We start from the raw sequence: 25,448 nt of genomic DNA on the forward strand, positions 1-25,448 counted from the left end.
CAGCCGGCGACGGCCAGGACGGCGGCAGGGAAGCTGCCCCTGAGGGCGGGGCCTTGGGCAGCCGGCGCTGGCCGTGCCGCTCACCCCCGCGCGGGGCTGCGGCGGCTCCGCCCCTTGGCGCGCCCGGAACCTTCGTCCCGGCCGCGGTTTCCGCCCGGCGCGGCAGGGCCCGGACCGGAGGCGGAAGCGCGGGCGGGCCGGGGCGGTGCAGCAGGCTGTGCGGGCGGCGGGAAGCGGGCCGGGCCCCATGGCCTCCTCCTCCAGCATCGACATCGAGGACGCGACCCAGCACCTGCGGGACATCCTCAAGCTGGACCGGCCGGGAGGTGAGAGGCTGGGGCCGGGGTGCGGGAGGCTGCTGCCCGCGGGCCTGGCCCGGCAGGGCGGGGCCGACGCATAGGGCCCGGTGCTGCCGTGTCCCGGGCCAGGGCTGCGACAGCTTCTTCCGACTGTTCTCCGAGCTCCGCTCTCTGTCAGGCGGCCGCGCTTCGGGGTCGAATCTGGCCCGGTGCCTCTCGAGGCGCTGGTGGCATTGTCCTGTGCCGGCTCTGTCCCGCCTAGGGCCAGAGGGGTCCCGCTCGGCCCTGCTTCTCTGGCCAAGGTGCCCGGGAGCCAGCGGGGAGGCCGGTACGAGAGAGGCGTCAGGCTGAGGAAGAGGATTCTTGGAGCTGAGCAGAGCAGGAGCGGTTCGGATCCAGAGCTCGCTGCCCGCTCCGGGCTCTGTCTGAAAGGTGTTGCCGCTGCGACCCGAGCAGCACCGAGCTCCTCGAGCCGAGCTCCCTCCTTTGTGAAGAATATTTGCAGTTCTTCCCCACAGGGCTCAGAGGAAGGGGTTATCAGGCCTCCTGGGGATCAGTCCTACCTCCACCCTTCTCACAAAGTTTTCTCTCTCCATCTTATTTGAATGTGGAATGGGCTCACAGATGTCTCTTGAAGTAGTCGTGAGTCTTTTCCTTTGAGCTATCCTGTTTCTCTGCTCAGAGGTCAATGGACTCCTATCTCTTAAAATACTAGCAGTGAACAGCAGCTGGCTGTGTAAAGTGTGCTGCCACTCCCCATCTCTCTCAACCCTCCTGGTAGCTTTTTGAACCTACCTTGGTGTTTCAGTCAAACCTACCAAGGTTAACAGTCTGACTGAGGCTGAGCCCGTGCATGGCTTGTAAAAAAAGCCTTAGCCTCTGGGTGGAGGGCAGGATCTATGCCAGCATTGTGCTCCTGCTGAGGGAAAGGCAGCAATAATGTAGCTTTTAAGTGCCCTAAGAGTCAGCAGGAATGTGTTACCTCCAGAACAACTGCTACGTGTGCTGCCTTCTGCTTGGCCAAAAGGAGCAAAGCTTGGGTGCAGGACTGTTGTGGGAGCTGTGTAGAGGTACATGGGGTGAGGAGCGAGCCTACAGCCTTAGTCTGGCCACCCACAGAGAAACTTCTCAGTGCCTGAGGTAATTTCTCTCTTGCCTGGAGCACTTGGGTGCTGCTGGGTGATTCTTGCCAGGAATCAGTGCAAGGCTGGGTAATTCCCACAGGCAGTGTGTGAGCTGCTGTGTGGAGAGTGGGAAATGGTTGCAGTTGTTCTGGCTCTCTCAAGGCAACTTGCCTTTCCCCAAAGTGGCTTCTCTTGCTGCTTGAAGCAAAGGTGTGGTTTCTTTGTTGTCATTTTCTCCCTTCCTGTCCTTACCTTTGCTGTCAGCTCGGGTGCGTGAAGACAGCGGTGAGGGAGAGGAAGGAAATGGACAGGAAGTCAAGCAGTGAGGAACTGTGGTTCCCAGCAGAAATCATTGCCTGGGTGATGATAAAGAGATGTGAAAGAGCTGGGTGTACTAAGGTGAAGAGCAAGGGTGCAGCTTTGTTAACTCAAAGTCTCTGAGAATTCTGTCAGTCTCTGAGGAGAGGGAAACTGGGGGACCATGGAAGACTTTTGAGGGAGAAGCAGCAGCCTCCTGAGGTGCAGCATAGGGCTGGTCTTGCTCTAGCTGCTGTGGCAGCCTGGCTCTCCCTGCCCACACGGACAGGGTAGTGCCTTCTGAGGGGGCTGCCACAAAGCAAACTGCACAGGAGCTGCACGCAGCCCTGAGATTCGTAGTTTCATAGTTTCATTCAGGGTTGGAAGGGACCACAAGGATCATCTAGTTCCAATCCCCCTGCCACGGGCAGGGACACCCCACACTAGATCAGGCTGCCCAGAGCCTCATCCAGCCTGGGCTTAAACACCTCCAGGGACGGAGCCTCAACCACCTCCCTGGACAACCCATTCCAGGGCTTCACCACTCTCATGGGGAAGAACTTCCTCCTCACCTCCAGCCTGAATCTCCCCACCTCCAGCTTCATTCCATTCCCCCTAGTCCTATCACTACCTGAGATCCTGAGAAGTCCTTCCCCAGCCTTCCTGTAGGCCCCCTTCAGATACTGGAAGGCCACAATTAGACATCAAACACTCCCTGCCCTGGAGGGTGTACAGCTGACACCAGAGTCTCCCTCCACACACATTTTTCTCCCAGTTTTGGCAAACATCACCAACTGCTTCAGAAGCCTTTGTCCTTTTTTGATGTCATCCTCTCACCAAGGGGAGCTGCCTTACAAACCGTGGACCTTCCAGCTGGGACCATGCTATGGGACAGTCCTGCTGGTGCTGTGTGCTGGATCCTTAAGTCTGTGCTGAAATCTCTGCTGCTATTCAGGTGTGCCAAGGGCTTGCCCCACCCCGATGGGATTTCTCAGGGAGGTCACTGTTCAGTACAGGGCTCCCCATTCAGGGGGGCTCAGTATCTCAGCTCTGTTTGCTCCTGCTCTTTGAGGAGGTATGAACACAATCATGCTTCCTTCCCCTTGAAGGCCAGCATCTACCAGTCAGGGTTAGCATTCTGGGTTTGTTCTTGTACCTGCTAAATGCTGAGCCTCTGCCCTTCCTTGTGCCTCCATGCCTACAAGCAGGTAGCACCTCAGCCTGTCTGGCTCCCACTAAGCCCATTCCTGATCATCACTGTACTGCTGTTGTGTCCTTCAGTCTCTGGAGAGTGTTTCTTCCTTCCTGCTCAAGAGCAGTACTGAGGAGAAGGCCTTGGGGGTGTCAGGTAGTGTCAAACTCCCCAGGAGCCAGCAGTGGTTGCTGACAGCCCAGCAGGCAATTGTGAGCTGCATCCAGATCAGGGAGAGCAGCAGCACAGGGAGGGGATTCTGCCCCTCTGCTCTGCTTAGACCCCACCTGCAGCACTGCAGATGAGGAATGTGTCATCTCTGGCAGGCTCAGTGCTCTTTCTGCAGTGAGTGTTTTCCTGTTTTGGGTCACAAAGGTGATTTGCAGTCGATGGACATAGCTGCAATTGGACAGGCAGGCAGCCACCATATGCTGCAGGAATGGGGAAAACATCTCAGCCTTGCAGCAGCAGGCGCAGCACAGGTGGGTTGGGTGGGTACAGGGTCACATTGCCCAGGCTCTGTGAGTGGTGCTGCTGCTCTCCCATAGACTGAGGGGAGCAGCCTGTTGGAGCACAGCCTTCTGGTGGAGGAAGAGCTGCAGTTATGTCTGCAGGCAGCAGTGCTCCTCCTGGGCTGTTAAAGCCTGGTTGGAAGCAAAGCTTGCCTTGCTTTCAGAGCAGGTGCCTCTTGCCCTCAGCCTCACCTCTAGGGAGGTTTGCTCTGTGTGCTGGTAGCAGCAGAGCTCCTGGGCCTGGCAGCAGCTGGTTTGCCAGAGCTCAGTAGCAGTTGTTACCTGGCAACAGTACACCAGAGTCCAGTTGTCAGCCCAGTGAAGACATTAGGTAAGACAGAAGGGTTCAGCTGTGCTGTGCTGCTGTGCAGCAGGCTTGCTCTGCAGTGGATGTTCACAGCTATTTACCTTGCTAGGGAAGTGGAAGAGTCTCTTCACCTCCCTGTCCATCCCCCTCCTAAGATCCTTCAGAAAGCACAGAGGCCACCAGGCAACTAGTGCTAGGCCAAAGAGCTGAAGTCAGGACACATGTGCCCTTCAAAACACTGCTGAAAGCCTGCAGAAGTGGTTGAGTGCTGTGAGCCTGACTGTGGCTAGCAGAGCAAGGTGCAGCTCTGGGAATGCCATGGGCACAGCTGTAGAGTTTCAGAGCTCAGTTGCTCCCACACCTGCTCTTGGAGGTCAGTTTTGGAAAGCACCCCCAAAGGCTGCAGCTGCCCACTTTGAGGGTGGGCTTCAGAAGTCTCTCTGCAGGCATGAGGGTTACAAATGACCCTTGAGGGGCTGAGGTCTGGCACTGGACTGAGTGAATCTGCATTAGCAGCTTTGTCTTTCTGACCCAATACTGTTTGCTCCTCGAACTTGCAGTTCTTTATACCTGTTCTGTGGTGGTTTTCTGCTCTGCTGGGCTTGCTGGGGGGAGGAAGGAGCTGTGACTGTGTGTGGAGGGAAGGAGCTGTGACTGTGTGTGGAGGGAAGGAGCTGTGACTGTGTGTGGAGGGAAGGAGCTGTGACTGTGTGTGGAGGGAAGGAGCTGTGACTGTGTGTGGAGGGAAGGAGCTGTGACTGTGTGTGGAGGGAAGGAGCTGTGACTGTGTGTGGAGGGAAGGAGCTGTGACTGTGTGTGGAGGGAAGGAGCTGTGACTGTGTGTGGAGGGAAGGAGCTGTGACTGTGTGTGGAGGGAAGGAAGTTTCCCGTGTGGGGTATCCCATGTGAGAAGGCTTCTCCCACCCCATTCAGCATACTCTGCCTGATAGACCAGCAGAGGCTGGCAGGAGCCACCTGAAGGCAGGGTGCTTCACACAGTTGGTCCTTCTTTTCCCTAGGCTCAGTGAATGAGAACCAGAGGCCATCAAACTCCTACAACGGGGACCTGAATGGGCTGCTGGTGCCTGACCCCCTGGTGGCTGCGGATGGACCCTCCCTGGCCAAGCCGGTGCACCGCAGCGTCTCCCTGGCAGCCCTGCAGGAGAAGCAGGTCATGTAAGTCTGCTCAGAAACAGGCTGAGCATGAATGGAAAAGAGTTAAAAATCACTTCTGGTGAGGCTGGGTAGTGCTGGGGATCTGAGTGCAGGGGAAAGTTGTGAGGCCAGGGTGTTAGTCACAGCTTTTGATGTGTGGAGGCTTCCATCCCTCTGCTCAGGAACCAAGGGGTTGCTCACCTTGCAGAAGAGAAGACTCCCAGGGGAACTTAGAGCTGCCTTCCAATACCTGAAGGGATCCTACAGGAAGGCTGCAGATGGACTTTTCCTGAAGGGTGTCTAGAGACAGGACAAGGAGAAATGGTTTGGAGCTGAGGCAGAGCAGGGTTAGACTGGAGCTTGGGAAGTTCTTCAGTACCAGGGTGGTGAAGAATAGGTTGCCCAGGGAGGTTGTGGATGCCTCCTGCCTGGGGGTGTTCAGGGCCAGGTTGGATGAGGCCTTGGGCAGCTGAGTGTAGGGCAGAGGTGTCCCTGGCCATGGAAGGGATATTGGAGAAGATGATCAGGCTGGATGTGAGGAGGAAGTTCTTCCCCATGAGAGTGGTGAAGCCCTGGAATGGGTTGTCCAGGGAGGTGGTTGGGGCCCTGTCCCTGGAGGTGTTTAAGCCCAGGCTGGATGAGGCTCTGGGCAGCCTGATGTAGTGTGGGGTGTCCCTGCCCATGGCAGGGGGGTTGGAACTAGATGATCCTTGTGGTCCCTTCCAACCCTGACTGATACTGTGATACTATGTCTGAGGTCCCATCCTACTAAAGCCATTCCGTGATGTGCTCCTGAGGGGTAACTCACCAGCTGCCAGTGCAGCACAACCTTTCACTCATCCAAGTATTTCTGTCCACATCACTTATAAAAGGACAAATCATCCTGAGCTGGATTGTCCTGAGCTCATGGTGGAGCTGTGCCTGCCCAGCGCTGTGCTTTGGACAGTGGCTGTGCTTCAGCTGCTTACAGACACTGCAGGGCTGGAATGCTTGGGCTCTGTCATGGGAACCGTGGTGCCAGTGCACACTGTGTTGGTTTCTGCTGTCAGAGCTGCTGTGCTGAGTTGTGTGAGTTCTCTGCTGGCAGGCAGTGAGCCATGGGAGCCATGAGCAGTGTGCGCTGTTGGTTGGCTAAGGTCCCCTTGCACCTTCCAGCCTTGGCTTAGTTCAGGCTGCTTTACCCACATGCAGTGGTCTGTGCTCCACTGAAATACCTGCAGGGGTTTGAACTGGGCAGAGCAGGCCTTTGGCACTCTCAGGCCCACAGGTGTGACCCACAGAAGGGAGACTGCAGCTGAAAGCTGTTTGAGGTGCTCAGCTCAGAGCTCCGTACACAGACACTCCTCCTGAGGCCGTCAGTGGCAGGGAGCTGAGCTCTGCTCTCGTCCTGGGAGGCCTCTCTGATTTGTTCTCTTTTCCCTTTGCTTTTCTGAACAGCTGCCTCTCAGGTGATGACAGCTCCACTTGTGTGGTGATATCAGCAAAAGATGTGGAGGTGGTGGCCAGCAGTGACTCCAGCATCACCAGTAAGGCCAGAGGGAGTAACAAGGTGAGGAGCAAGAGAAGCAATAGCTCTGTCTCCTCTTCAGTCACATCAGCTCCTGCTTGAATAATTTAAACAGAAATGGCTTCTGTTTCCCATTTCATAGGAGCTTGTCATTAGGCAGGAGTTTGTCTGAGAGCTTCACAAAGGGGGTGGAAGCATTGCAGTGGTGCCTTGCAGCTGATGGTTGCTGTCACTCCAGAGTCTGGCCAAGCTATCCTCATGTTCAGGAACGAGTCCATAATCTAAGCTGGGAAAGTGCCTTCCCTCACAAACAAGCTTCTGCTGCAGGTTCTTCCTTTCCTGGGAGGTCTTTGCTGTGGAGGGAGGGCTGCTCTCCAGAAGGCTCTACCCAGCATATTATTGCTGCAGGAGGCCAGCATGCTGAGGTTTGAACTGAGGCTGCAGCAGAGCAGTGAGACATACTCAGAACAAATACCAGAGAGTTCTGTTCTTGATCCTCAGCCTTTCCTGTGTTGTTCCTGGGGTGCAGTGGTGAGGGAGTAGCGAATGACTGTGGTGCCCTGACAGAAGGGTGCAGTGCTGCCCGAATTGCCATGGTGCTGCCTGGAACAAGAGACCAGGCTCTGCTTCTTGGAAAGCAGCATTCAAACAGACAACCACTGCCCATGCAGCTGATGTCCCTGTTTAGAAGGTCTGGGAAAAAGAATGTGGGAGTGCTGATGGACAAGTTACCCTTCAGGCAACGTGTGCCCTTGTGGCCAAGAAGACCAGGGGCATCCTGGGGTGCACCAAGAGGAGTGTGGTGGCCTGCAGGTTGAGGGAAGTTCTCCTTTCCCTCTGCTCTGCCGAGGCCACAGCTGGAGTCATGGGTCCAGTTCTGGGCTTCCTGGCTCAGGAAGGACAGGGACTTGTAGGAGATGGTCCAGCAAAGGGCTACAGAGCTGCTGAGGGGCCTGGAACATCTCTGTGGTGAGAAAAGGCTGAGGGACTTGGGGCTGTCTAGTCTGGAGATCAGCCTGAAGGGAGACTTCATCAGTGCTGATCAATACTCACAGGTTGGGTGGGAAGAGGATGGGAACGGGCTTTGTTCAGTGGTGCCCAGTGACAGGACAAGGGGTCAGGGGGCAAACTGGAACATCAGAAGTTCATCTGAACATGAGGAGGAACTTCTGTAACTCAAGGGTGACAGAACCCTGGAGCAGGCTGCGCAGACAGGTGGTGGAGTCTCCTTCTTTGGAGACTTTGCAAAGCCATCTGGTCATGTTGCTGTGTGACCTTCTCTAGGTGACCCTGCCTTGGCAAGGGGGTTGGACTCTGTGACCTCCATAGGTCCCTTCCAGCCCCCACTGTTCTGTGATACTCAGTGAGCTGCATTCCTTCTTACAACAGGAGGAACCACTCCTCTGCCTCCAGAACCCTACGTGCTCAGGGCTCTGCTACCTGGCATCCAGCCTGCAGCTCTGCCAACTGCTGCTTTGGACAGTTTCCTGCTAGGCCTCTCAGACCTTCCCTAGAGGAACTGGAAGGTTTGTCCCAGGACAAAGTGAATTCCATACATTTTTCATCTTGTTTTCCCTCTCCTGAGCAGGTGAAAATAAAGCCTGTGGCCAGATATGACTGGGAGCAGAAATACTACTATGGCAATCTGATAGCTGTCTCCAACTCCTTCCTGGCCTATGCTGTCAGAGGTAAGATGTGTTCTTGTCTTGCATGTGAGTTGTGTGCTTCTGCTCTCTGGATCACCAGCAGAGGCAAAGGTTGCATCAGAGGAAGGGAACTGGCAGTAGCTGAAACACGTCTGGCAACCCCCAGGTCAGGGTGTGTGGTGGGTTGATGTTCAGAGTGGGAGTGAAGCTGGAGCTAGTGGGGAGAGAAGGGGTGATTGTGTAGGAGAGTTTTCGTTGGGAGTCAGAATCCCAAACTGGGTTGGGTTGGAAAGAATCTTACAAGGCCACCCAGCCCAACCCCTGCAGCCAGCAGGGACATCTGCAGCCAGAGCACATTGCTCACAGACACAACCACCCTGCCCTGCAGTGGTGCCAGCCATGGGGCAGCTCCCACCTCTCTGGGCAGCCTGGGCCAGGCTCTCCCCACCCTCAGTGTCAAACATTTCTCCTTCTCTCCACTTTCATTCTTCCTCTTTCAGTTCAAACCATCCCACCTCAGCCTGGCACAACAGGCCCTGCTCCAAACTCTGTCCCTAGCTTTCTTGGTGTCCTTTTCAGCACTGCAAACCACCAGAAGGTCTCCCTGGAGCCTTCTCCGTGCTGCCCAAGCCCAACTCTCTCAGCCTGGCCTCACAGCAGAGCCCTGCCAGCCCTGCCAGCACTGCTGTGGCCTTCTCTGGCCCTGCTCCAGCAGGTCCCTGTCTGTGCTGAGGGCTCCAGAGCTACGCCAGCACTGCAGGGGGATCTCAGCAGAGTGCAGCAGAGGGGCAGAATTCCCTCCCTTCCCCTGCTGCCTACACTGCTGGAGACCAGCCTAGGACAGGCATAGAACAGTAAGGATTTCTGAGGAGACCTTAGAGCAGCCTTCCAGTACCTGAAGGGGCTCCAGAAGAGCTTTCCATGTTCTCCTTACAGAAGGTGTCATGGAACCTCCTGTCTCTTGTTCCCTGCTCTCCTCCAGTTATTATCTCCAGATAATGAAATTGCCACTGCAGTTAATGCTCTGTGGCTGGAGGGCAGTGTTAGAGGTTTGTTATCTTCATCATAAGCTGGGGCTAAAGATTTAGGCCTTGGTTTTAATGAAGGCATCTTTCCTGAGAGCAGTCCTGGGAATTATCAGAAGTCAGGCTTCTGTGGCCTTCTTTTAAAGTAGAAAGCTTGGAATCTGCAGAGCTCAAGCATTAGAAGATGCAAGGGATTGAGCTTGTCCCAGGCCAAGCCTTTCAGCACCAAACCCAGAGGTGCAGTGAATGTTTGAGGGCTGCCCTGGGCACTCTGAATATGGCTCCTGCTGATAGGGGCTTCCAGAGTGCTGTCTGTGAGGGCTGGTGGCAACATGGATACAGGAGCCAGTAATGGTCACTGCAGCCCAGCAGGAAGCTGTGTGCTGAGTTGCATGCAGAGCAGCAGCACAGGGAGGGGATTCTACCCCTCTGCTCTGTTCTGCTCAGACCCCACCTGCAGCACTGCCTCCAGCTCTGGGGCTCCCAGCAGAAGAAGGACCTGGAAATGCTGGAGAAAGTCTATAGGAGGCCACCAATATGATCAGAGGTCTGGAGAGCCTCCCCTATGGGGACAGGCTGGGAGAGTTGGGGCTGTTGAGCCTGGAGAACAGAAGGCTCCAGGGAGACCTTAGAGCAACCTTCCAGTACCTAAAAGGGCTCCAGGAGAGCTGAAGAGGGAATTTGGCCAAGGGCTGGGAGTGCCAGCATGAGGGATAATGGCTTTGAGCTGGGAGAGGGCAGATTTAGGCTTGACATCAGGAGGAAGTTCTGCACAAAGAGGGTGGGGAGAGCCTGGCACAGGTTTCCCAGGGAGGCTGTGGCTGCCCCCTCCCTGGAGGTGTTCTAGGCCAGGCTGAGTGAGGCCTTGAGCAGCCTGGGGTGGTGGGAGGTGTCCCTGCCCATGGCAGGGGGTAAGCACTGGATGACCTTCAAGGTCCTTTCCAAGCCAACCCATTCTGTGAGTCTCTGGACGTGACAAGCTGATGGCTGGCCACAGGCCATCCTGTGGGGATGTCAGGGGGCTCGCAGGTGACCTCTCCTCTGTCTCTCCCGCAGTTCCCACCAATGGCTTGGCCGTGGTGCGGGTGCTGAGCGTCAGCACGGCCGAGCGCACCTTGCTGAAGGGCTTCACCGGCGGCGTGGCAGACCTGGCCTTTGCTCACCTCAACTCCAACCAGCTGGCCTGCCTGGATGAGGCTGGGAACCTCTTTGTGTGGCGTCTGGCCATGGATAAGGACAAAATCCAGTATCCTGCAGAACCTGCCCCACAGCAGGGCCCCCCTGCTGCTCCTGGGTGTGAGCAGAGCCTGCTGCTGCAGCTGCTCTTGTGGCCTTGGCTGGGGGAAAAGATCCAGGGGAAAAGGTCCAGGCTAGACCTTCCAGAGTGTCAAATCAGCCTCTGTCTATAGCCAGCACAAGTGGTACCTCAAGTCACACCCAACTTGACATCCCAGCAGTGATGCTCAGTGCTCCTGCTTAAGGTTGTGTCTGTGGCAGGTGGCAGGCTGTGCCTTGCACTGGGGATGAGCTCTTCAGGTGTGACACCATCTTCTCCTCCTGTTTACCTGCTTTCAGCTGGTTTTCTGTCATTGTTCTGGGGGAGAGGATGCAACACTTCCCTCCTGCTTCCTGTCTTCCTTCCCAACCTGTCGTCCCTCCTCTTCTGCTGATCCTGAGATTTGTTGTCGGTGTTGGGTTCACTGCCCTAAACCTTCCTCTTTCCACTGCCAGGGGTGAGTGCTCAGGCTCCAGGAAACTTGGCAGTCTGGTGGCTTAGCTTCTAGCTTCTTCATTTCACTTCAAAGAATCACAGAATGGGTTGGGTTGGAAGGCATCTCAAAGGTCCAAGCCCTGTCATGGGCAGGGACACCTCCCACCAGGTCAGGTTGCTCAAGGCCTCATCCAGCCTGGTCTTGAACACTTCCAGGGAGGGAACATCCACATTTCTACTGGGCAAGCTGTTCCAGTGCCTTTTCACCCTCACAGTGAAGCATTTCTTCCCAATATCCAGTCTAACTCTCCCCTATGTCTGAAACCATCACCCCTTGTCCTGTCACCACACTTCCTTATGAAGAGACTCCAGCAACTCTGCTGGGGAGTTCCCTTCCCCAGCACTCCTGTGGGCCCCAGTTGTTGAGCATGATTTCAGAAGCAGCTGGAGCAGAGGTGGTTGTGGTTGTCCAGGATCTGATGTGTCTGGGTGGACAGAGCTCTCAGCCTGGGGTGCTGTGCCAGCTCTGTCTATCTGTGGCAGCGGTGTGGAGCTAGCTAAGATCATCTCCTCTGCCCTTCAGCCTCCTGGCTCATGTTCAGGTGTGGCTCTGTGCCCCTGTTGTGCTTGGCCCTGCCCTGTCTGCTGCCTGCAGGGGAATTGTGAGGACCTGCTTGCTCTGTCAGCTTCTCCCCTGCCTGCCTGCATTCCCTGCAGGAGCCTCTTCCCTGCCATCCAAACCCTCCCAAGCCCTGATCCTGCCTAGCAGGGGACCTAGCCTCAACAGCTTCATGCTGAGTGTCTGTAGCGCAGCCAGAGTGTTCCATGCCTTAACCGTGGTGACCAGAGAGGAGATCCTGGTGAACATCAAGCGTCCTGAGACCACCACCCTGAACCCCTCCCGCAGGATCATCTGGTGCCCCTTCATCCCTGACGACAGCGAGGAGAGTGGTGAGGAGGGCAGCCAGACGCTGGCCCTGCTGCATGAGGACAGGGTAAGGGCACCCTGCTGTGGAGACCTTGTCCCTTAGCATCAGAGGGAGGGGAGCTGGCAAAGGAAGGAGCTGATGTGGTTAGGGGTATAAAGGCTCCTCTCCAATCTCTCTTGGGGATCCTCCCATATGAGCTGTGGGATTCCTTCCTGAGGAGAGGTCATGCTGACCTTTCTGCAGGACTCTGGAGGAAGGAAAGTGATGAGTTCTGCTCACCATGACCACCAGAAATGGTGTGAAGGGCCAGAGGCATCACTCCTCAGGCTGAGAGGAGAGGGCTTGGTGAGCAGCAGCTGCCACCGCCAAGAGCAGTGCCTCTGACTTCCTAGGGCTGGGTGCCAGGAAAGCACCTGGTGGCCAGGTTGGGTGAAAGTGGGAAGGTTTGTGTCACAGCCATGCCATTGGGCTGGTGTGTTAGCACCTAAGATAAGCAGGTAGGAAATCCTCCCCTGGCTCAGCCCACTAGTGAAGAAATGCACATGGGTTGTGTTTGTCTTTCAGGCAGAGGTGTGGGATTTGGACATCATCCGAACAAACAACAGCTCCTGGCCTGTGGAAGTGCCTAGCATCAAAGAAGGCTTCATTGTAGTGAAAGGCCACAGCACGGTATGGTCCTGCTTTGTCTTCCTCACTGCCATCACAGAGCTGATCCCTACAGACCATTTGCATTGTCTCTGGGCTGAAGTAAAACACCCCAGCTTCTTACCCATCCACACTGGCACCCATAGCCTACTCCCTGTGTGCAGACCCTACTGGTGAATAGCCTTTGTGTAAAGAGCTGAGGGGAAAGTGTAGTCATCTGCTTTGACTGGGCTCTGGAAAGACCCCTCCTCTGTTTTCCAGGGCCTGCTAGGCATCCTGGGCTGTGTTTCATAGAATCCTAGAATGATTTGGATTGGAAAGGACCTCAAAGGTCATCCAGTTCCACCCCCCTGCCATGGGCAACGACACCTTCACCAGCCCAGGTTGCTCAAGGCTTCATCCAGCCTGGCCTTGAACACCTCCAGGGAGGGAGCAGCCACAGCCTCCCTGGGTGACCTGTTCAGTGTCTCCCCCCCCCCCCCCCACTGCCAAGAATTTCTTCCTCATCTTTTTTGCCCTGCTTATCTCACAGGCATAAAAGGATTCTAGGACAAAAACATTCACAGAACTAGAATTGAAGGAGGATGAGGTTGTTTCTCTTCTTCCAAGCTCAAGATTCAGAGCATCCCAAAGAGTAGGGAATGGAGAAAGGGAGCCAGGAGACCTGCATAGTTGAGCATGGAGCTACTAAGCAAACTCAGGTGGAAGACGAGTCCACAGATCATGGAAGGAGGGACTGGCACTTGGGAGGAGTATAAGACAGTTGTCCCAGGATGTAGGGAGGCTCTAGGAAGGCTAAGGCCTCCTTGGAATTCAGCCTTATGAGGGAGGTCAAGGACAACAGAAAAGGCTTCTTCAAATCCATTGCAAGAAAAGCTCAGACCAGAGGCAGCGCAGGCTCAGTGCTGAGCGAGGTGGTGCCTTGGTCACAGAGGACACAGAGAAGGCAGAGTTGCTAAATGCCTTCTTTGTCTATACTGCTGGAGGCTGTCCTCAGCAGTCTGAGGCCCCAGAGGGGGACAAGACAAAGGAGAAACTTTCCTTAGTTGATGAGGACTGGGTTAGAGAGCAGTGACGTCATCTGGACAGCCATAAATCCATGATGGGATGCACCGAGGGAGCTGCCACACCACTCTCCATCATCTTTGGTAGGTCATGGCAGACAGGAGAGGTGCCTGGAGACTGGAGGAAGGCAAATGTCACTCCAGGCTTCAAACAGGGTAAGAAGGAGGACCCAGGTGACTATAGACTGGTCAGCCTGACCTCCATCCCTGGAAAGGTGATGGAGCAACTTATCCTTGGTACTGTCCTTAGGCCTATCAAAGACAAGACGGTCATTAGGAGCAGTCAGCATGGTTTTACCAGGGGGAACTCATTTCTGACCAACCTGACAGCTTTTTGATAAGGACATAACCAGGTGGATAGATGATGGCAGAGCAGTGGATGTGGTTTACCTTCATTTCAGTAAGGCATTTGACACTGTCTGCCACAGCATCCTCGCAGCTAAGCTGAGGCAGTGTGGTCGGGATGATCAGGGAGTGAGGTGGATTGAGAACTGGTTGAAGGGAAGAAGTCAGAGGGTTGTGGTCAATGGGACAGAGTCTAGTTGGAGGTCTGTGTCTAGGGGAGTACCTCAGGGGTCAGTAGTGGGCCCAGGACTATTCAATATATTCATCAATGCCCTGGCTGAGGGCACAGAGGGCACTGTCAGCAAGTTTGCTGATGACACCAAGCTGGGTGGAGTGGCTGACACAGGAGGGTTGTGCTGCCGTTCAGCCAGACCTGGACAGGCTGAGAGCTGGGCAGGGAGAAACTGAATGAAGTTCAACAAGAGCAAGGGTAGAGTCTTTCACCTGGGAAAGAGCAACCCCATGGAGCAGAACAGGTTGGGGACTGACCTGATGGAAAGCAGTGAAGGGTTAAAGGCCCTGGGGGCCCTGGTGAGTGGAAGGTTGACCATGAGCCAGCAATGTGTTCTTGTGGCCAAGAAGGCCAGTACCATTCTGGGGTGGATTAGAAGGGCTGTGGTCTGTAGGTTGAGAGGGGTTCTCCTCCCCCTCTGCTCTGCCCTGGTGAGGCCACACCTGGAATGTCTCCAGTTCTGGACCCCTCAGTTCAAGAAGGGCCTCAGGGAGCTCTTGAGAGAGTCCAGCACAGAGCCATGGAAAATAACTAAGGGGGTGGAACATCCTCCTTCAGGGGAGAGCCTGAGGGAGGTGAGGCTCTTCAGCTTGGAGAAGAGAAGTCTAAGAAGTGACCTCATTGCTGTTGAAAAAGATGTGCAGGGTGAGTGCCCAGAGGCTGGAGCCAGGCTCTGCTGGGTGATGCCCAATGCCAGCACAAGGGGCAGTGGTGGAAGCTGAGGCATAGGAAGTGCCATGGAAACAGGAGGAAGAATTTCCCTGTGAGGGTGACAGAGCCCTGGAGCAGGCTGCCCAGTGGGGTTGTGGAGTCTCCCTTACTGGAGATATTCAAGACCTGCCTGGATGAGTTCCTGTGTGATCTGCTCTAGGTAATCCTGCTCTGGCAGGGGGGTTGGACTGGATGATCCCTCAAGATCCCTTCTAGCCCCTAACATTCTGTGGTTCTGTGACCTCCAGTCTCAATCTCCCCTCTCCCAGCTCAAAGCCATTGCCTCTCGTCTTGTCACTCCCAGCCCTTGTCAAAAGTCCCTTCCCCAGCTTTCTCTCAAATCTCCTGGGAAATGGAGGACTTAACTATGCTGGGGATTTGCTGCTGGATGAGGGAGAGAGAAACTGAAGCCCAAAGTCATCCTTATTTTATTATGGTTTTGATACATTATGATTCTTATGATGTTTAATATTTTCCCCAGGGAGTGTAGTTCTGTCTGTGAGTCCAGCAGGATAAGAGTGCAGCTGAGCATGCAGCAGGTGATATTTTTGATATAAAAGAAACAACTGGGAAGAGTCCAGGCTCACTCCTTGAACAGGATGGTGGCAAAACAGTGATGTCACTGGGATGAAGCAGCAGTGGTAGTGACAAGCCAGAAAATCCCCAACAGCTTGGTCTCTGCAGTTCATGACTGTTGCAAAAGAGTTGTCTGCTCTGCTGTGAAAGGGTTAAGCCACCTGTTAGAAACCACTCTGACTTCCTTTCATTAGTGGAGTTGTTGTTGAAGAGTTCTTCTTCCTCAGCAGCAGTAGAATGACTTCTCTGTGCCTCCTTTCTCCCCTCTGTGCAGTGCCTGAGCGAGGGAGCTCTTTCTCCAGATGGAACTGTGCTGGCCACAGCAAGCCACGATGGCTTTGTCAAGTTCTGGCAGATCTACATTGAGGGGCAGGATGAGCCAAGGTAACTGGAGAATGAGAACATGGAGGATGCTGCAGCAGGGAGCAGCATTTCCTCTGTCTTGCTTTCCTTGTTACAGAATCAGAGGGTCTTTGCAGTTGGAAAGGACTACGAACATCAGGTCCAGCCATTCTCTAACACTGCCGAGCCTGGGCCTAAGCCATGTCCCACAAAACCACATCTTTGAAACACTTCCAGGGACAGGGCTTCAACCACCTTCCCAGGGAACCTGTGCCAGGCTTTGAGAACCCTTTCAAGGAGGAAGTTTCTTCTGACCTAAATCTCTGCTGTTAGTGCAACTTGAGGCCATTTCCTCTTATCCTGTCACTTGTTCCTTGGGAGAGGTGACCAACCCCCACCTCACTGCAGCCTCCTCTCAGGGAGCTGTAGAGAGCAATGAGGGCTCCCCTCAGTTTCCTCTTCTCCACACTAAACCCCCTCAGCTGCTCTTCCCCAGCCCTGTTCTCCAGACTCTTGCCCAGCTTTGTTGCTCTTCTCTGGACCTGCTCCAGCTCTCAGTGTCCTTCTGGGAGTGAGAGGCCCAAAACTGACCCCAGTGCTCAAGGTGTGGCCTTGCCAGCACCCAGTACAGTGATGCAGTCCCTGCCCTGCTCCTGCTCCCCACACCATTGCTGATCCAGGCCAAGATGCTGGTGGCCTTGTTGCCCACCTGGGCCACATCCTGGGTCGCCTTAAGCTGCTGCCAACTAGCGCCCTCAGGTCTTTCTCTTGGGGCAGTTCCCAGCCACAGTCACCTGCAGGAGTCCTTCTCAGGATATTCTAAAGTGATTTGTTGCCCAAGAGCTGTCACTGAAGGTCACACAGGGTTTGGTGATCTCATGGAAGGAGCAGAGAGCTGTGTCTGGATGCAGGAGCTCTGTGTTGTGCACAGGCTCTCACCAAAGTCTTTTCCACTGTTACAGTGAAGGCAGAAGGCTCCTCTGAGCTGTGCCTCAATGTTGACTTCTAGTGTCCAGTCTCTTTGTGCAGACACCAAACCAGATGGCAGCAGGTGGCTCTGCTGGCCACAGTTTTGGTCTGTGGTCTGGTTTTATAGAAGCCTGTGAAGAGCTACAAGCTGCTAACACTGCATGCCTGCTGGCTTAGTGTGGTCTGTGGACAAGGGGAAATCCCTTCAGCACCAACCTCTTCCTCATTTACTGCTCCCTGCGCCTCTGAATGTGTTCTCTGGGTCTACTCTAGGTGTCTCCATGAGTGGAAGCCCCACGATGGTCGCCCTCTGTCCTGCCTGCTCTTCTGTGACAACCATAAAAAACAGGACCCAGAGTAAGTGCCTGAGCCTGGCCTTGGGGAGCCAGGTGCACCAGTGTCCTCTGACTCTGCCATTGGAGGGCTCCCTCTAACTGCTTCGTGCTGGAGCTCAGCCCAAGTGACCTTGGTCCTGAGGCGCTTCCAGGAAGCAATGGCACTGCTTGAGTGCTGAGTCCTCGCAGGTCTGTGCTGTGCTCAGGTTTAGCTGGCTGCCAGCCTGCAAACTCCTGCTGCAGCTCATTTAAAAAGAGTTTGTTTTCTTTCTTTTTTTTTTTCTTAGCTTTTTATGAGCATTTGTATTAACTCTTCAGGCATTTGTGGCCTTGAAGTTCTGGAGAGCTGCAGCCTTGCAGCCATGCAAGCAGAGATCTTCTGACAACTTTTAAGATACATTTGGGCAAAATCAGCTGTGGGCAGCTTGTGAGGGCATCTTCTGTGTAACATCCTTATGGGAAGGACCACATCTTGAAAAGAGCCTACTTCTTTTCTGTCTACAGGGTTCCATTCTGGAGATTCCTCATCACAGGAGCAGATCAGAACAGAGAACTGAAGATGTGGTGCACAGTGTCTTGGACCTGCCTGCAGACTGTCCGGTAAGTGTTGGTGTGCTGACCCTCCTGAGAGGTTTGGGTTAGCCCTCAGCACATGAAGGATGTTGGAAGAAGTTAGAGTGGGGCCAGAGGAGGCCACAGCAATGCTGGTAGGGCTGGAAGCCCTCTGCCCTAAGGCCAGGCTGAGAGAGTTGGACTTGGTCAGCCTGGAGAGGAGAAGGCTCCAGGGAGACCTTCTTTTCAGCACTGCAAGGCCACCAGGACTCTTAAGAAAGCTGGGGATGGAGTTTGGAGCAGGGCCTGTTGTGCCAGGCCAAGGGGTGATGGTTTGAACTGGAAAAGGGAGATTCAGAGTGGAGAGAAGGGAGAAATGTTTGACACTGAGGGTGAGGAGAGCCTGGCCCAGGCTGCCCAGAGAGGTGGGAGCTGCCCCATGGCTGACACCACTGCAGGACGGGTTGGTTGTGGCTGTGAACAATGTGCTCTGGCTGCAGGGGTTGGGCTGGGTGGCCTTGCAAGGTCCCTTCCAACCCAAACCAGTCTGGTTTACTTGGAGACAAGCTCTCACCTTCCAGGTACTCTTTGCAGAGGTGATCCCTGTTCTCCAGCCCAGTCTGTTCTAGGCCTTGCTGTTGAAAGCTCTCAAGTCTGTGACAGGATGGCAGGTCAAGCTTTGGCAAGGCTGAGGTTGATCCTTTATGCAGTCTCTTTGATGTTTGCAAGCCCTGTGGGCATCCCTTGGGTTGTAGAGCACAGTGTAGCACAAGGAGAGCATTCCAGATGGCACAGCTTGAGTGCTTCCTTCTTTCACAATACCAGATACTCCCTAACCAACCTGGGATCTTTCCCGCTTGTCTTTTTGTACACCAATGGTGAGAAGCTGCTGTGTTGACAGAGCTGAAGACATTTAGAATAGAATAAACCAGGTTGGAAGAGAATTCAAGATCATTGTGTCCAACCTATCATCCAACACCATCTAATCAAATAAACCATGGCATCAAGCACCCCATCAAGTCTTCTCCTAAAAACCTCCAGTGATGGCAACACCACCACCTGCCTGGGCAGCCCATTCCAATGGGCAATCACTCTCTCTATGAAGAATTTCTTCCTAACATCCAGTCTAAACCTCCCCTGACACAGCTTGAAACTGTGTTCTCTTGTTCTGGTGCTGGTTGCTTGGGAAAAAAGACCAATCCCCACCTGGCTACAACCTCCCTTCAGGGAGTTGGAGACAGCAAGAAGTTCTCTCCTGAGCCTCCTTTTCTCCAGGCTAAGCAACCCCAGCTCCCTCAGCCTCTCCTCACAGGGCTGTGCTCCAAACTCCTCCCCAGCTTTGTTGCCCTTCTCTGGACACCTTCCAGCATCTCAACATCTTTCCTAACCTGAGGAGCCCAGAACTGGACACAAGACTCAAGGTGTGGCCTAATCAGTGCTGAGCACAGGGCACAATGACCTCCCTGCTCCTGCTGGCCACACTGTTCCTGATATAGGCCAGGATGCCATTAGCTTTCATGGCTGTCTGGACACACTGCTGGCTCCTGTTGAGCTGCTGTCAACCAGTACCCCCAGGTCCCTCTGCCTGGCTGCTCTCAGCCACTCTAGCCCCAGCCTGTAGCACTGCCTGGGGTTGTTGTGGCCAGTGTGTAGAACCCAGAACTGGATGCGTTAAATCTCCTGCCATTGGCCTCTGCCCATCTGTCCAGCCTGTCAAGGTCCCTCTGCTCCACAGGGCTCATTTGCTGAGCCACATCACAGAGTGAGATGGGCTGGAAATGACCTCTGGAGAGGGAGTCCACCCCCAGTTGCCAAAGCAGCATCACCCAGGGCAGTTCACACAGGAATGAATCCAGGTGGGGTTTGGAAAGTCTCCAGAGAAGGAGACTCCACCACCTGTCTGCGCAGCCTGCTTCAGGGTTCTGTCACCCTTGAGTTACAGAAGTTCCTCCTCATGTTCAGATGAACTTCTGATGTTCCAGTTTGCCCCCTGACCTCTTGTCCTGTCACTGGGCACCACTGAACAAAGCCTGCTCCCATCCTCTTCCCACCCAACCTGAGAGTATTGATCAGCATTGAACAAATTCCCACCCAGGCTGATCTTCTCCAGACTAAACAGCCCCAAGTCCCTCAGCCTTTTCTCACCACAGGGATATTCCAGGCCCCTCAGCAGCTCTGTAGCCCTTTGCTGGACCATCTCCCACAAGCCCCTGTCCTTCCTGAGCCAGGAAGCCCAGAACTGGACCCATGACTCCAGCTGTGGCCTCACCAGAGCAGCACAGAAGGGCAGGAGAACCTTCAGGTTACGCTCCTCTTGGTGCACCCCAGGATGCCTTTGGCCTCTTAGCCATTGCTGGCTCAGTGGTCGCCCTGTTATCCACCAGCACTCCCAGGTCCTTGTCCCCAGAGCTGCCCCTGTTCATAGGCCCAGCAGCTCAAGCTCTGCCGGAGGCCAACCCTCCCCTTCCTCCTGTTCTTTTCTGCTGGGGACCTGTGATCTCTGCTCATGCTTAAGGACACCTTGGAATTTCTCTCTTGAAGTGAGAAGACTTTGTCCTGGTGGTGGGTTGAGAGAAGGCCTAGCTCTCCCTCCCCCACAAAGAGGAAAAAAAAAACCCCACAGCTCACTCAGTCAGAGAAGCAAAAGGAATGCTATATTTACAAGCAAAAATTAAATACAGGTTATAAATATATATATATATAAAAAATATACAGTATTTACAATATATATACAGAAATATACAGCAAAGAAAAATACAGGAACAAAACTCCCTCCTCTGGACAGAGGAGGATTCCCCCTCTGTACCCCCCTCTCTCCCCCTACCTCCCTTTTTTCCCAGAAAGGGCTAGAGAGAGAGAAAAGGTAATTAATAAGGATGAAATTCGGTTAGGCCTCAAAAGCACATGCAGGATTAGTGCTTATCTGGTATCCAAGGTCAAAACTCCAGCTGCTCAGAAGCAGACAGGCTGGAAAAGCAGGACAGAGAAACTGAAAAAATTGCAGCTGACCTCAAACTTAAAGTTGCATTCTACCAATGAGATGTGTTTAGAATATCTGATTGTTTTCCTAATTATCCCAAACCATTCAGCCAGAGTGTCCCAGCACTGTCCCTTTCTTGAAGGCACAGCCTCAAACGGTCACAATCCACCCCTTCTAAACGATTTCACTGGCTGTTCGTGCCGTCCATCCAATCCAAAACGATAGTTACAGATCGTAAGTAAAGTCCATAGTCCGTTCTGGCTGTCCTCAGGTGTAGGTGATTCAAAAGCCTGAGAAAATCAAGAAAGAAGAAAATGGAAAACAGTTCATCACTTTGCAGATGAAGCAAAGAAAAGGGAACAGGGATTCTCAGGGTCTCTTAGTTGACATCTTCAACATCTTCATTGATGATCTGAATGAGGGGGTCGAGTCAGTCATCAGCAAGTTTGCAGATGACACCAAGTTAGGAGCAGATGTTGGTCAGTTAGAGGGTGGAAAGGCTCTGCAGAGGGACCTCGACCGACTGGACAGATGGGCAGAGTCCAATGGGATGGCATTCAACAAGTCCAAGTGCCAGGTGCTGCACTTTGGCCACAGCAACCCCATGCAGAGCTACAGGCTGGGGTCAGAGTGGCTGAGAGCTGCCAAACAGAGAGGGACCTGGGGGTGCTGATTGACAGCTGCCTGAATATGAGCCAGCAGTGTGCCCAGGTGGCCAAGAGGGCCAATGGCATCCTGGCCTGCATTAGGAATAGTGTGGCCAGCAGGAGCAGGGAGGTCATTGTGCCCTGTGCTCTGCTTTGGTTAGGCCACATCTTGAGTCCTGTGTCCAGTTCTGGGCTCCTCAGTTTAAGAAGGACATCAAAACACTTGAACGTGTCCAGAGAAGGGCAACAAGGCTGGGGAGAGGCCTTGAGCACAGCCCTGTGAGGAGAGGCTGAGGGAGCTGGGGTTGTTTAGCCTGGAGAAGAGGAGGCTCAGGGGAGACCTCATTGCCCTCTACAACTACCTGAGGGGTGGTTGTGGCTGGGAAGGGGTTGGTCTCTTCTCCCAGGCAACCAGCACCAGAACAAGAGGACACAGTCTCAAGCTGTGCCAGGGGAGGTTTAGACTCGAGGTGAGGAGCAAGTTCTTCACCGAGCGAGTCGTTCGTCATTGGGATGTGCTGCCCAGGGAGGTGGTTGGGTCACCGTCCCTGAAGGCATTCAAGAGGAGATTGGATGTGGCACTTGGTGCCATGGTCTAGTCATGGGGTCTGTGTTGATAGGTTGGACTCGATGATCCTCGAGGTCCTTTCCAACCTCAGTTATACTGTGATACTGTGACTCAGGGCTCTCAGGGTTCATGCACCGTAGATTCCTCATAGATCCTTCCTTTGGGCGCAATGTAGCTGTACAACACTCTGAAATCAAACTCTCTCAGCTAAAGTTAGATTTCTTTGTGGAATACACTGAATTTCACCATTCTCTTGCATTACCCAATAAGTGTGACCTGGACCTTCAGCTGGAACCACCCCTTGGACAGGTTTAGCCTCTCCTGAGGGAGAAAATACCCAAACAGTTTTACCTAACAGATTCTTTTCTCTAACAACAGGAACTCTGTCACCTTCTACTTTCTGTGGTTTTGTTCTGGTCAGTGGTTGCATTGTGCTGTGGCTGTAAATTATTCAGTCTGGAGAAAAGAAGGCTCCAGGGAGACCTTAGAGCAGCCTTCCAGTACCTGAAGAGGCTTCAAGAGAGCTGGGGAGGGACTTTGGCCAAGGGCTGGGAGTGCCAGGCCGAGGAGCAATGGCTTGGAGCTGGGAGAAGGGCGACTGAGCCTGGAGATGGGGAAGAAATTGTTGGCAGTGAGGGTGGGGAGAGACTGGCACAGGTTGACCAGGGAGGCTGTGACTGCTTCCTGCCTGGAGGTGTTGAGGGCCAGGCTGGATGAGGCCTTGAGCGACCTGAGGTGGTGGGAGGTGTCCCTCCCCATGGCTGGGGGTTGGCACTGGTTAATCTTTGAGGCCCTTTCCAATCCAACCCATTCTGGGACTCTATGCCAAACTCCATAGAGTCACAGGATAGCGAGGGGTTGGAGGGCTCCTCTGCAGATCTTCTAGCCCAAACTAGATGGCTCTGTGAGGCCCTGAATGTGTTGAGGTGTTTGAAGCAGTGCAGCCTAACAGCAGTTGTGGTTGTGCTAACCTTCTCTCCTCTGCTTTGTGGCTCTAGCTTTTCTCCTGACATCTTCAGCTCCATGAGCATTCTTCCCAGCCTGAAAGTCTGCCTGGATCTCTCTGCTGAATACCTGATCCTGAGTGATGTACAGAGAAAAGTAGGTGCTGCATTGTCCTGCTGGCTGTGTGAGCACTGGGGTCAGAAATGGCCTTCTGTGTGTCTGATCTGCTGCCCAGGAGTACGGTTTGCATGGTGGGAGCTAAACATGCACTGACTGGCCTCAGCTCTTTCACTGTAAGGTGAAACATGGTGACACTGCAGCTGAGTCACCCTGGGGAGCCTTAAGGGTGGTTTCTCAAGCTAAAGTAAAGCTCTCATTTGGAGGAACCTGTGTCTGGTGCAGTAGGATTCAGTTCCTGATCAGCACAGGCTAAGAGTGGGCTTCCTGAGACTCCCAAGCATGTTCTGGTTCAGATGTACATGGCCCTGGCTTTCTCCCTTGTGTAATTCCCATTGCTCCAAATCTGCTGCAGCTGCTGGGTTCTGCTCTGCCAGCTAGTGACCTGCTGTGTTTGCTTCTGTCAGGTCTTGTACGTGATGGAGCTGATGCAGAATCAAGAGGAAGGGAAAGCCTACTTCAGCTCCATCTCAGAGTTCCTCCTCACCAACCCAGTTCTAAGCTTTGGCATCCAGGCCGTGAGCCGCTGTCGGCTGAGGCACACTGAAGTACTCCCAGCAGAAGAGGAAAATGACAACTTGAGTGTGGGTAGGTGGCAAAGAGAATTGGCCTGCTGGGAGACCAGGATGTCTTGCCTGGCTGGTTCTGGTTTTCTCATGAAAGGTTGGTTTCTTCTCCCTGGTAAAAAGTGATGGGACAAGAGGAAATGGTCTGTTTGCCCTAGGAAGGTTTAGGCTGGCCATGAGGAACAACTATTATTCCCCCTTGAGGGTTGTCAAGGCCTGGCCCAGGTGCCTGGGGCAGTGCTGAAGTCCCCATCCCTGAAGGGGTTTCAAAGCCATGGGGATGTGGTGCTGAGGGCCATGGGTTAGTGGTGCCCTAGTAGTGCTGGGTTAAGGGTTGAACCTTCTGATTTTGAAGGTCTCTTCTGAACTCCACTTGTGATCTGCAGGAAATGCATCTTGTGCAGCTGCAGCACCGCAGGAAGTGCAGCAAAACTGGTTCCAAGGGACCTCTGGGGGTGTCTGATCTAATCTCCTGCTTGAAGCAGGATTCTTGGTAGTGGCAGATCACCTCACCCATGGTGTCACCTAGTTGCCTCTTGAGGACCCTCAAACATGACGCCTCTGGCTGTGCCCTGTCCCAGGGCTGCACCTCTTGCTAAGGAAAATACTCCTGATGTCCAACCTGGACCTCCCAACCCAGACTGAAGTCCTTGCTCCTCACCAGAGACTCCACTGAGCTGTTTCTGTTGTGAAGAAGCCTTCCAGGGCTGTGTGTGCTGAAGTGCATGCAGATGACACTGACAAAGGCCCACGATGAGCTACTCAGTGCCAGGCTGGTGGTGTTGCCCCCAACAGAGTGCAGGGGACAGCCTCCCTGGGCAGCTGAGTCTCCCTCCAGCACAGGGAGGAGAAGGGTCCCTGGAAGAGCTCCCAGGAGAGCAGGGCTTCCTGGAAAAACTGAGAAGTTGTGTCCCTGTTACTGCTTGTGAGAGCAAACATCAGAGGGCTGAGCGCATGGTCTGCGAAGCCAGCAGGCTGCTTTTGCCTGGCACCGCTGAGCTGTGGCAGGTGGGAGCACAGCAAGCAGCCTGAGCTGAGGGGAAAGGTGGAGTCCTGGCCTCACTCCTGACCTCCTGCCTTCCTGTTGCCCTTCTCTGAACTTGCTCCAGCCCCTCGATGTCCTTCTTGGAGTGAATGGGCCAAAGACTGCACCCAGTGCTCATGGTGCGGTCTCACCAGCGCCCAGTACAGAGGCACAATCCCTGCTGTGGTGCTGCTGGCCGCACCGTTGCTGATCCAGGCCAGGATGCTCTCTCAGCAGTGAGCCTGATGCAGGTGTTGGGTGGATGCTGTCAGTGCTGTCCTAGGAGGTCCTTGCAGAGCTTGTCACTGTTTTACAGCCAGGAAGGGGCTTGAGCCCTAGGCTGAACTTGTGTGATGGAAGTTCAGGCTCACATCCAGCACCTCTGGCTTTAGCAGCCAGGTGTGGCTGCTCCCTCCTTGCCTCATGAGCTGTCTGTTTTCTCCTCACTGAGGCTACTGTGGCTGTGATCACCCCCTCGTTGAGAAGCAAAGCGAGGTCAGTCCAGCTCCGAAGAGGAGCAGTGATGAAGCTGTGTTGTGCTGGGTCATCTCCTGTGATGTTTTCTAGTAGTTTGCCTGCACTTCCCATCCAGCTTCATGTTTTCCTCTTGTCTCCCTTACAGAAGGAGCTCAGGGAGCTGGGGCTGTTGAATCAGCAGCAGGCGTGCTGATCAAACTCTTCTGTGTGCACACCAAGTGAGTACAGGCAGCAGCTCTCATGGGCAGCTGGCTGGGGTGTCCCAGTCCTGCACCCACCTGTCCCAACTTCATATCAACTCCTTTTGCTCCTCACAAAACCTGCTCAGACCCTCAGAAACTTCCAGCCATGATGTGTTCAGTGTGGCCCTGCCAGGGAAGAAGCCCTGCATGGTGCTGGGCCAAGCTGGTATTTCTGTCACCAGGAGTGACTAGGAGTTGTGCTGGAAGTCATCTCTGTGATGCCCTGGGCACCAGAAGTGGGTGACACAGCTGGGTGAAAATCGGCTTCTGCTGCTTGTGTCACAGGCAGGGACCTAAAGCATTCCCAGGGAATCAGTTTGGGGAAGAGAAATCTTCTAAGACTTGGA

General features: G+C 54.2%; 1 protein-coding gene across 1 annotated transcript in view; it reads left to right on the forward strand.

Moving 5' to 3' along the window:
- Positions 1-201: 201 nt before the first annotated feature.
- EDC4 (enhancer of mRNA decapping 4) overlaps positions 202-25,448 on the forward strand; it is a 48,206-nt gene continuing 22,959 nt past the window's right edge. Inside the window, exons 1-13 of the mRNA XM_068166550.1 lie at positions 202-326; positions 4,751-4,907; positions 6,324-6,435; positions 7,982-8,081; positions 10,121-10,310; positions 11,623-11,770; positions 12,269-12,373; positions 15,552-15,661; positions 16,862-16,945; positions 17,428-17,523; positions 22,669-22,771; positions 23,200-23,380; positions 25,005-25,077. Of these exons, the coding sequence (XP_068022651.1) occupies positions 248-326; positions 4,751-4,907; positions 6,324-6,435; positions 7,982-8,081; positions 10,121-10,310; positions 11,623-11,770; positions 12,269-12,373; positions 15,552-15,661; positions 16,862-16,945; positions 17,428-17,523; positions 22,669-22,771; positions 23,200-23,380; positions 25,005-25,077 (1,538 nt within the window). The 5' untranslated portion in view covers positions 202-247. The remainder of the gene's footprint in view (positions 327-4,750; positions 4,908-6,323; positions 6,436-7,981; positions 8,082-10,120; positions 10,311-11,622; positions 11,771-12,268; positions 12,374-15,551; positions 15,662-16,861; positions 16,946-17,427; positions 17,524-22,668; positions 22,772-23,199; positions 23,381-25,004; positions 25,078-25,448) is intronic.

This window comes from Melanerpes formicivorus, unplaced genomic scaffold, assembly GCF_026170545.1.
Source record: "Melanerpes formicivorus ecotype bairdi unplaced genomic scaffold, bMelFor1.0.p_v2 SCAF_102, whole genome shotgun sequence".
Taxonomy (NCBI): Eukaryota; Metazoa; Chordata; class Aves; order Piciformes; family Picidae; genus Melanerpes; species Melanerpes formicivorus.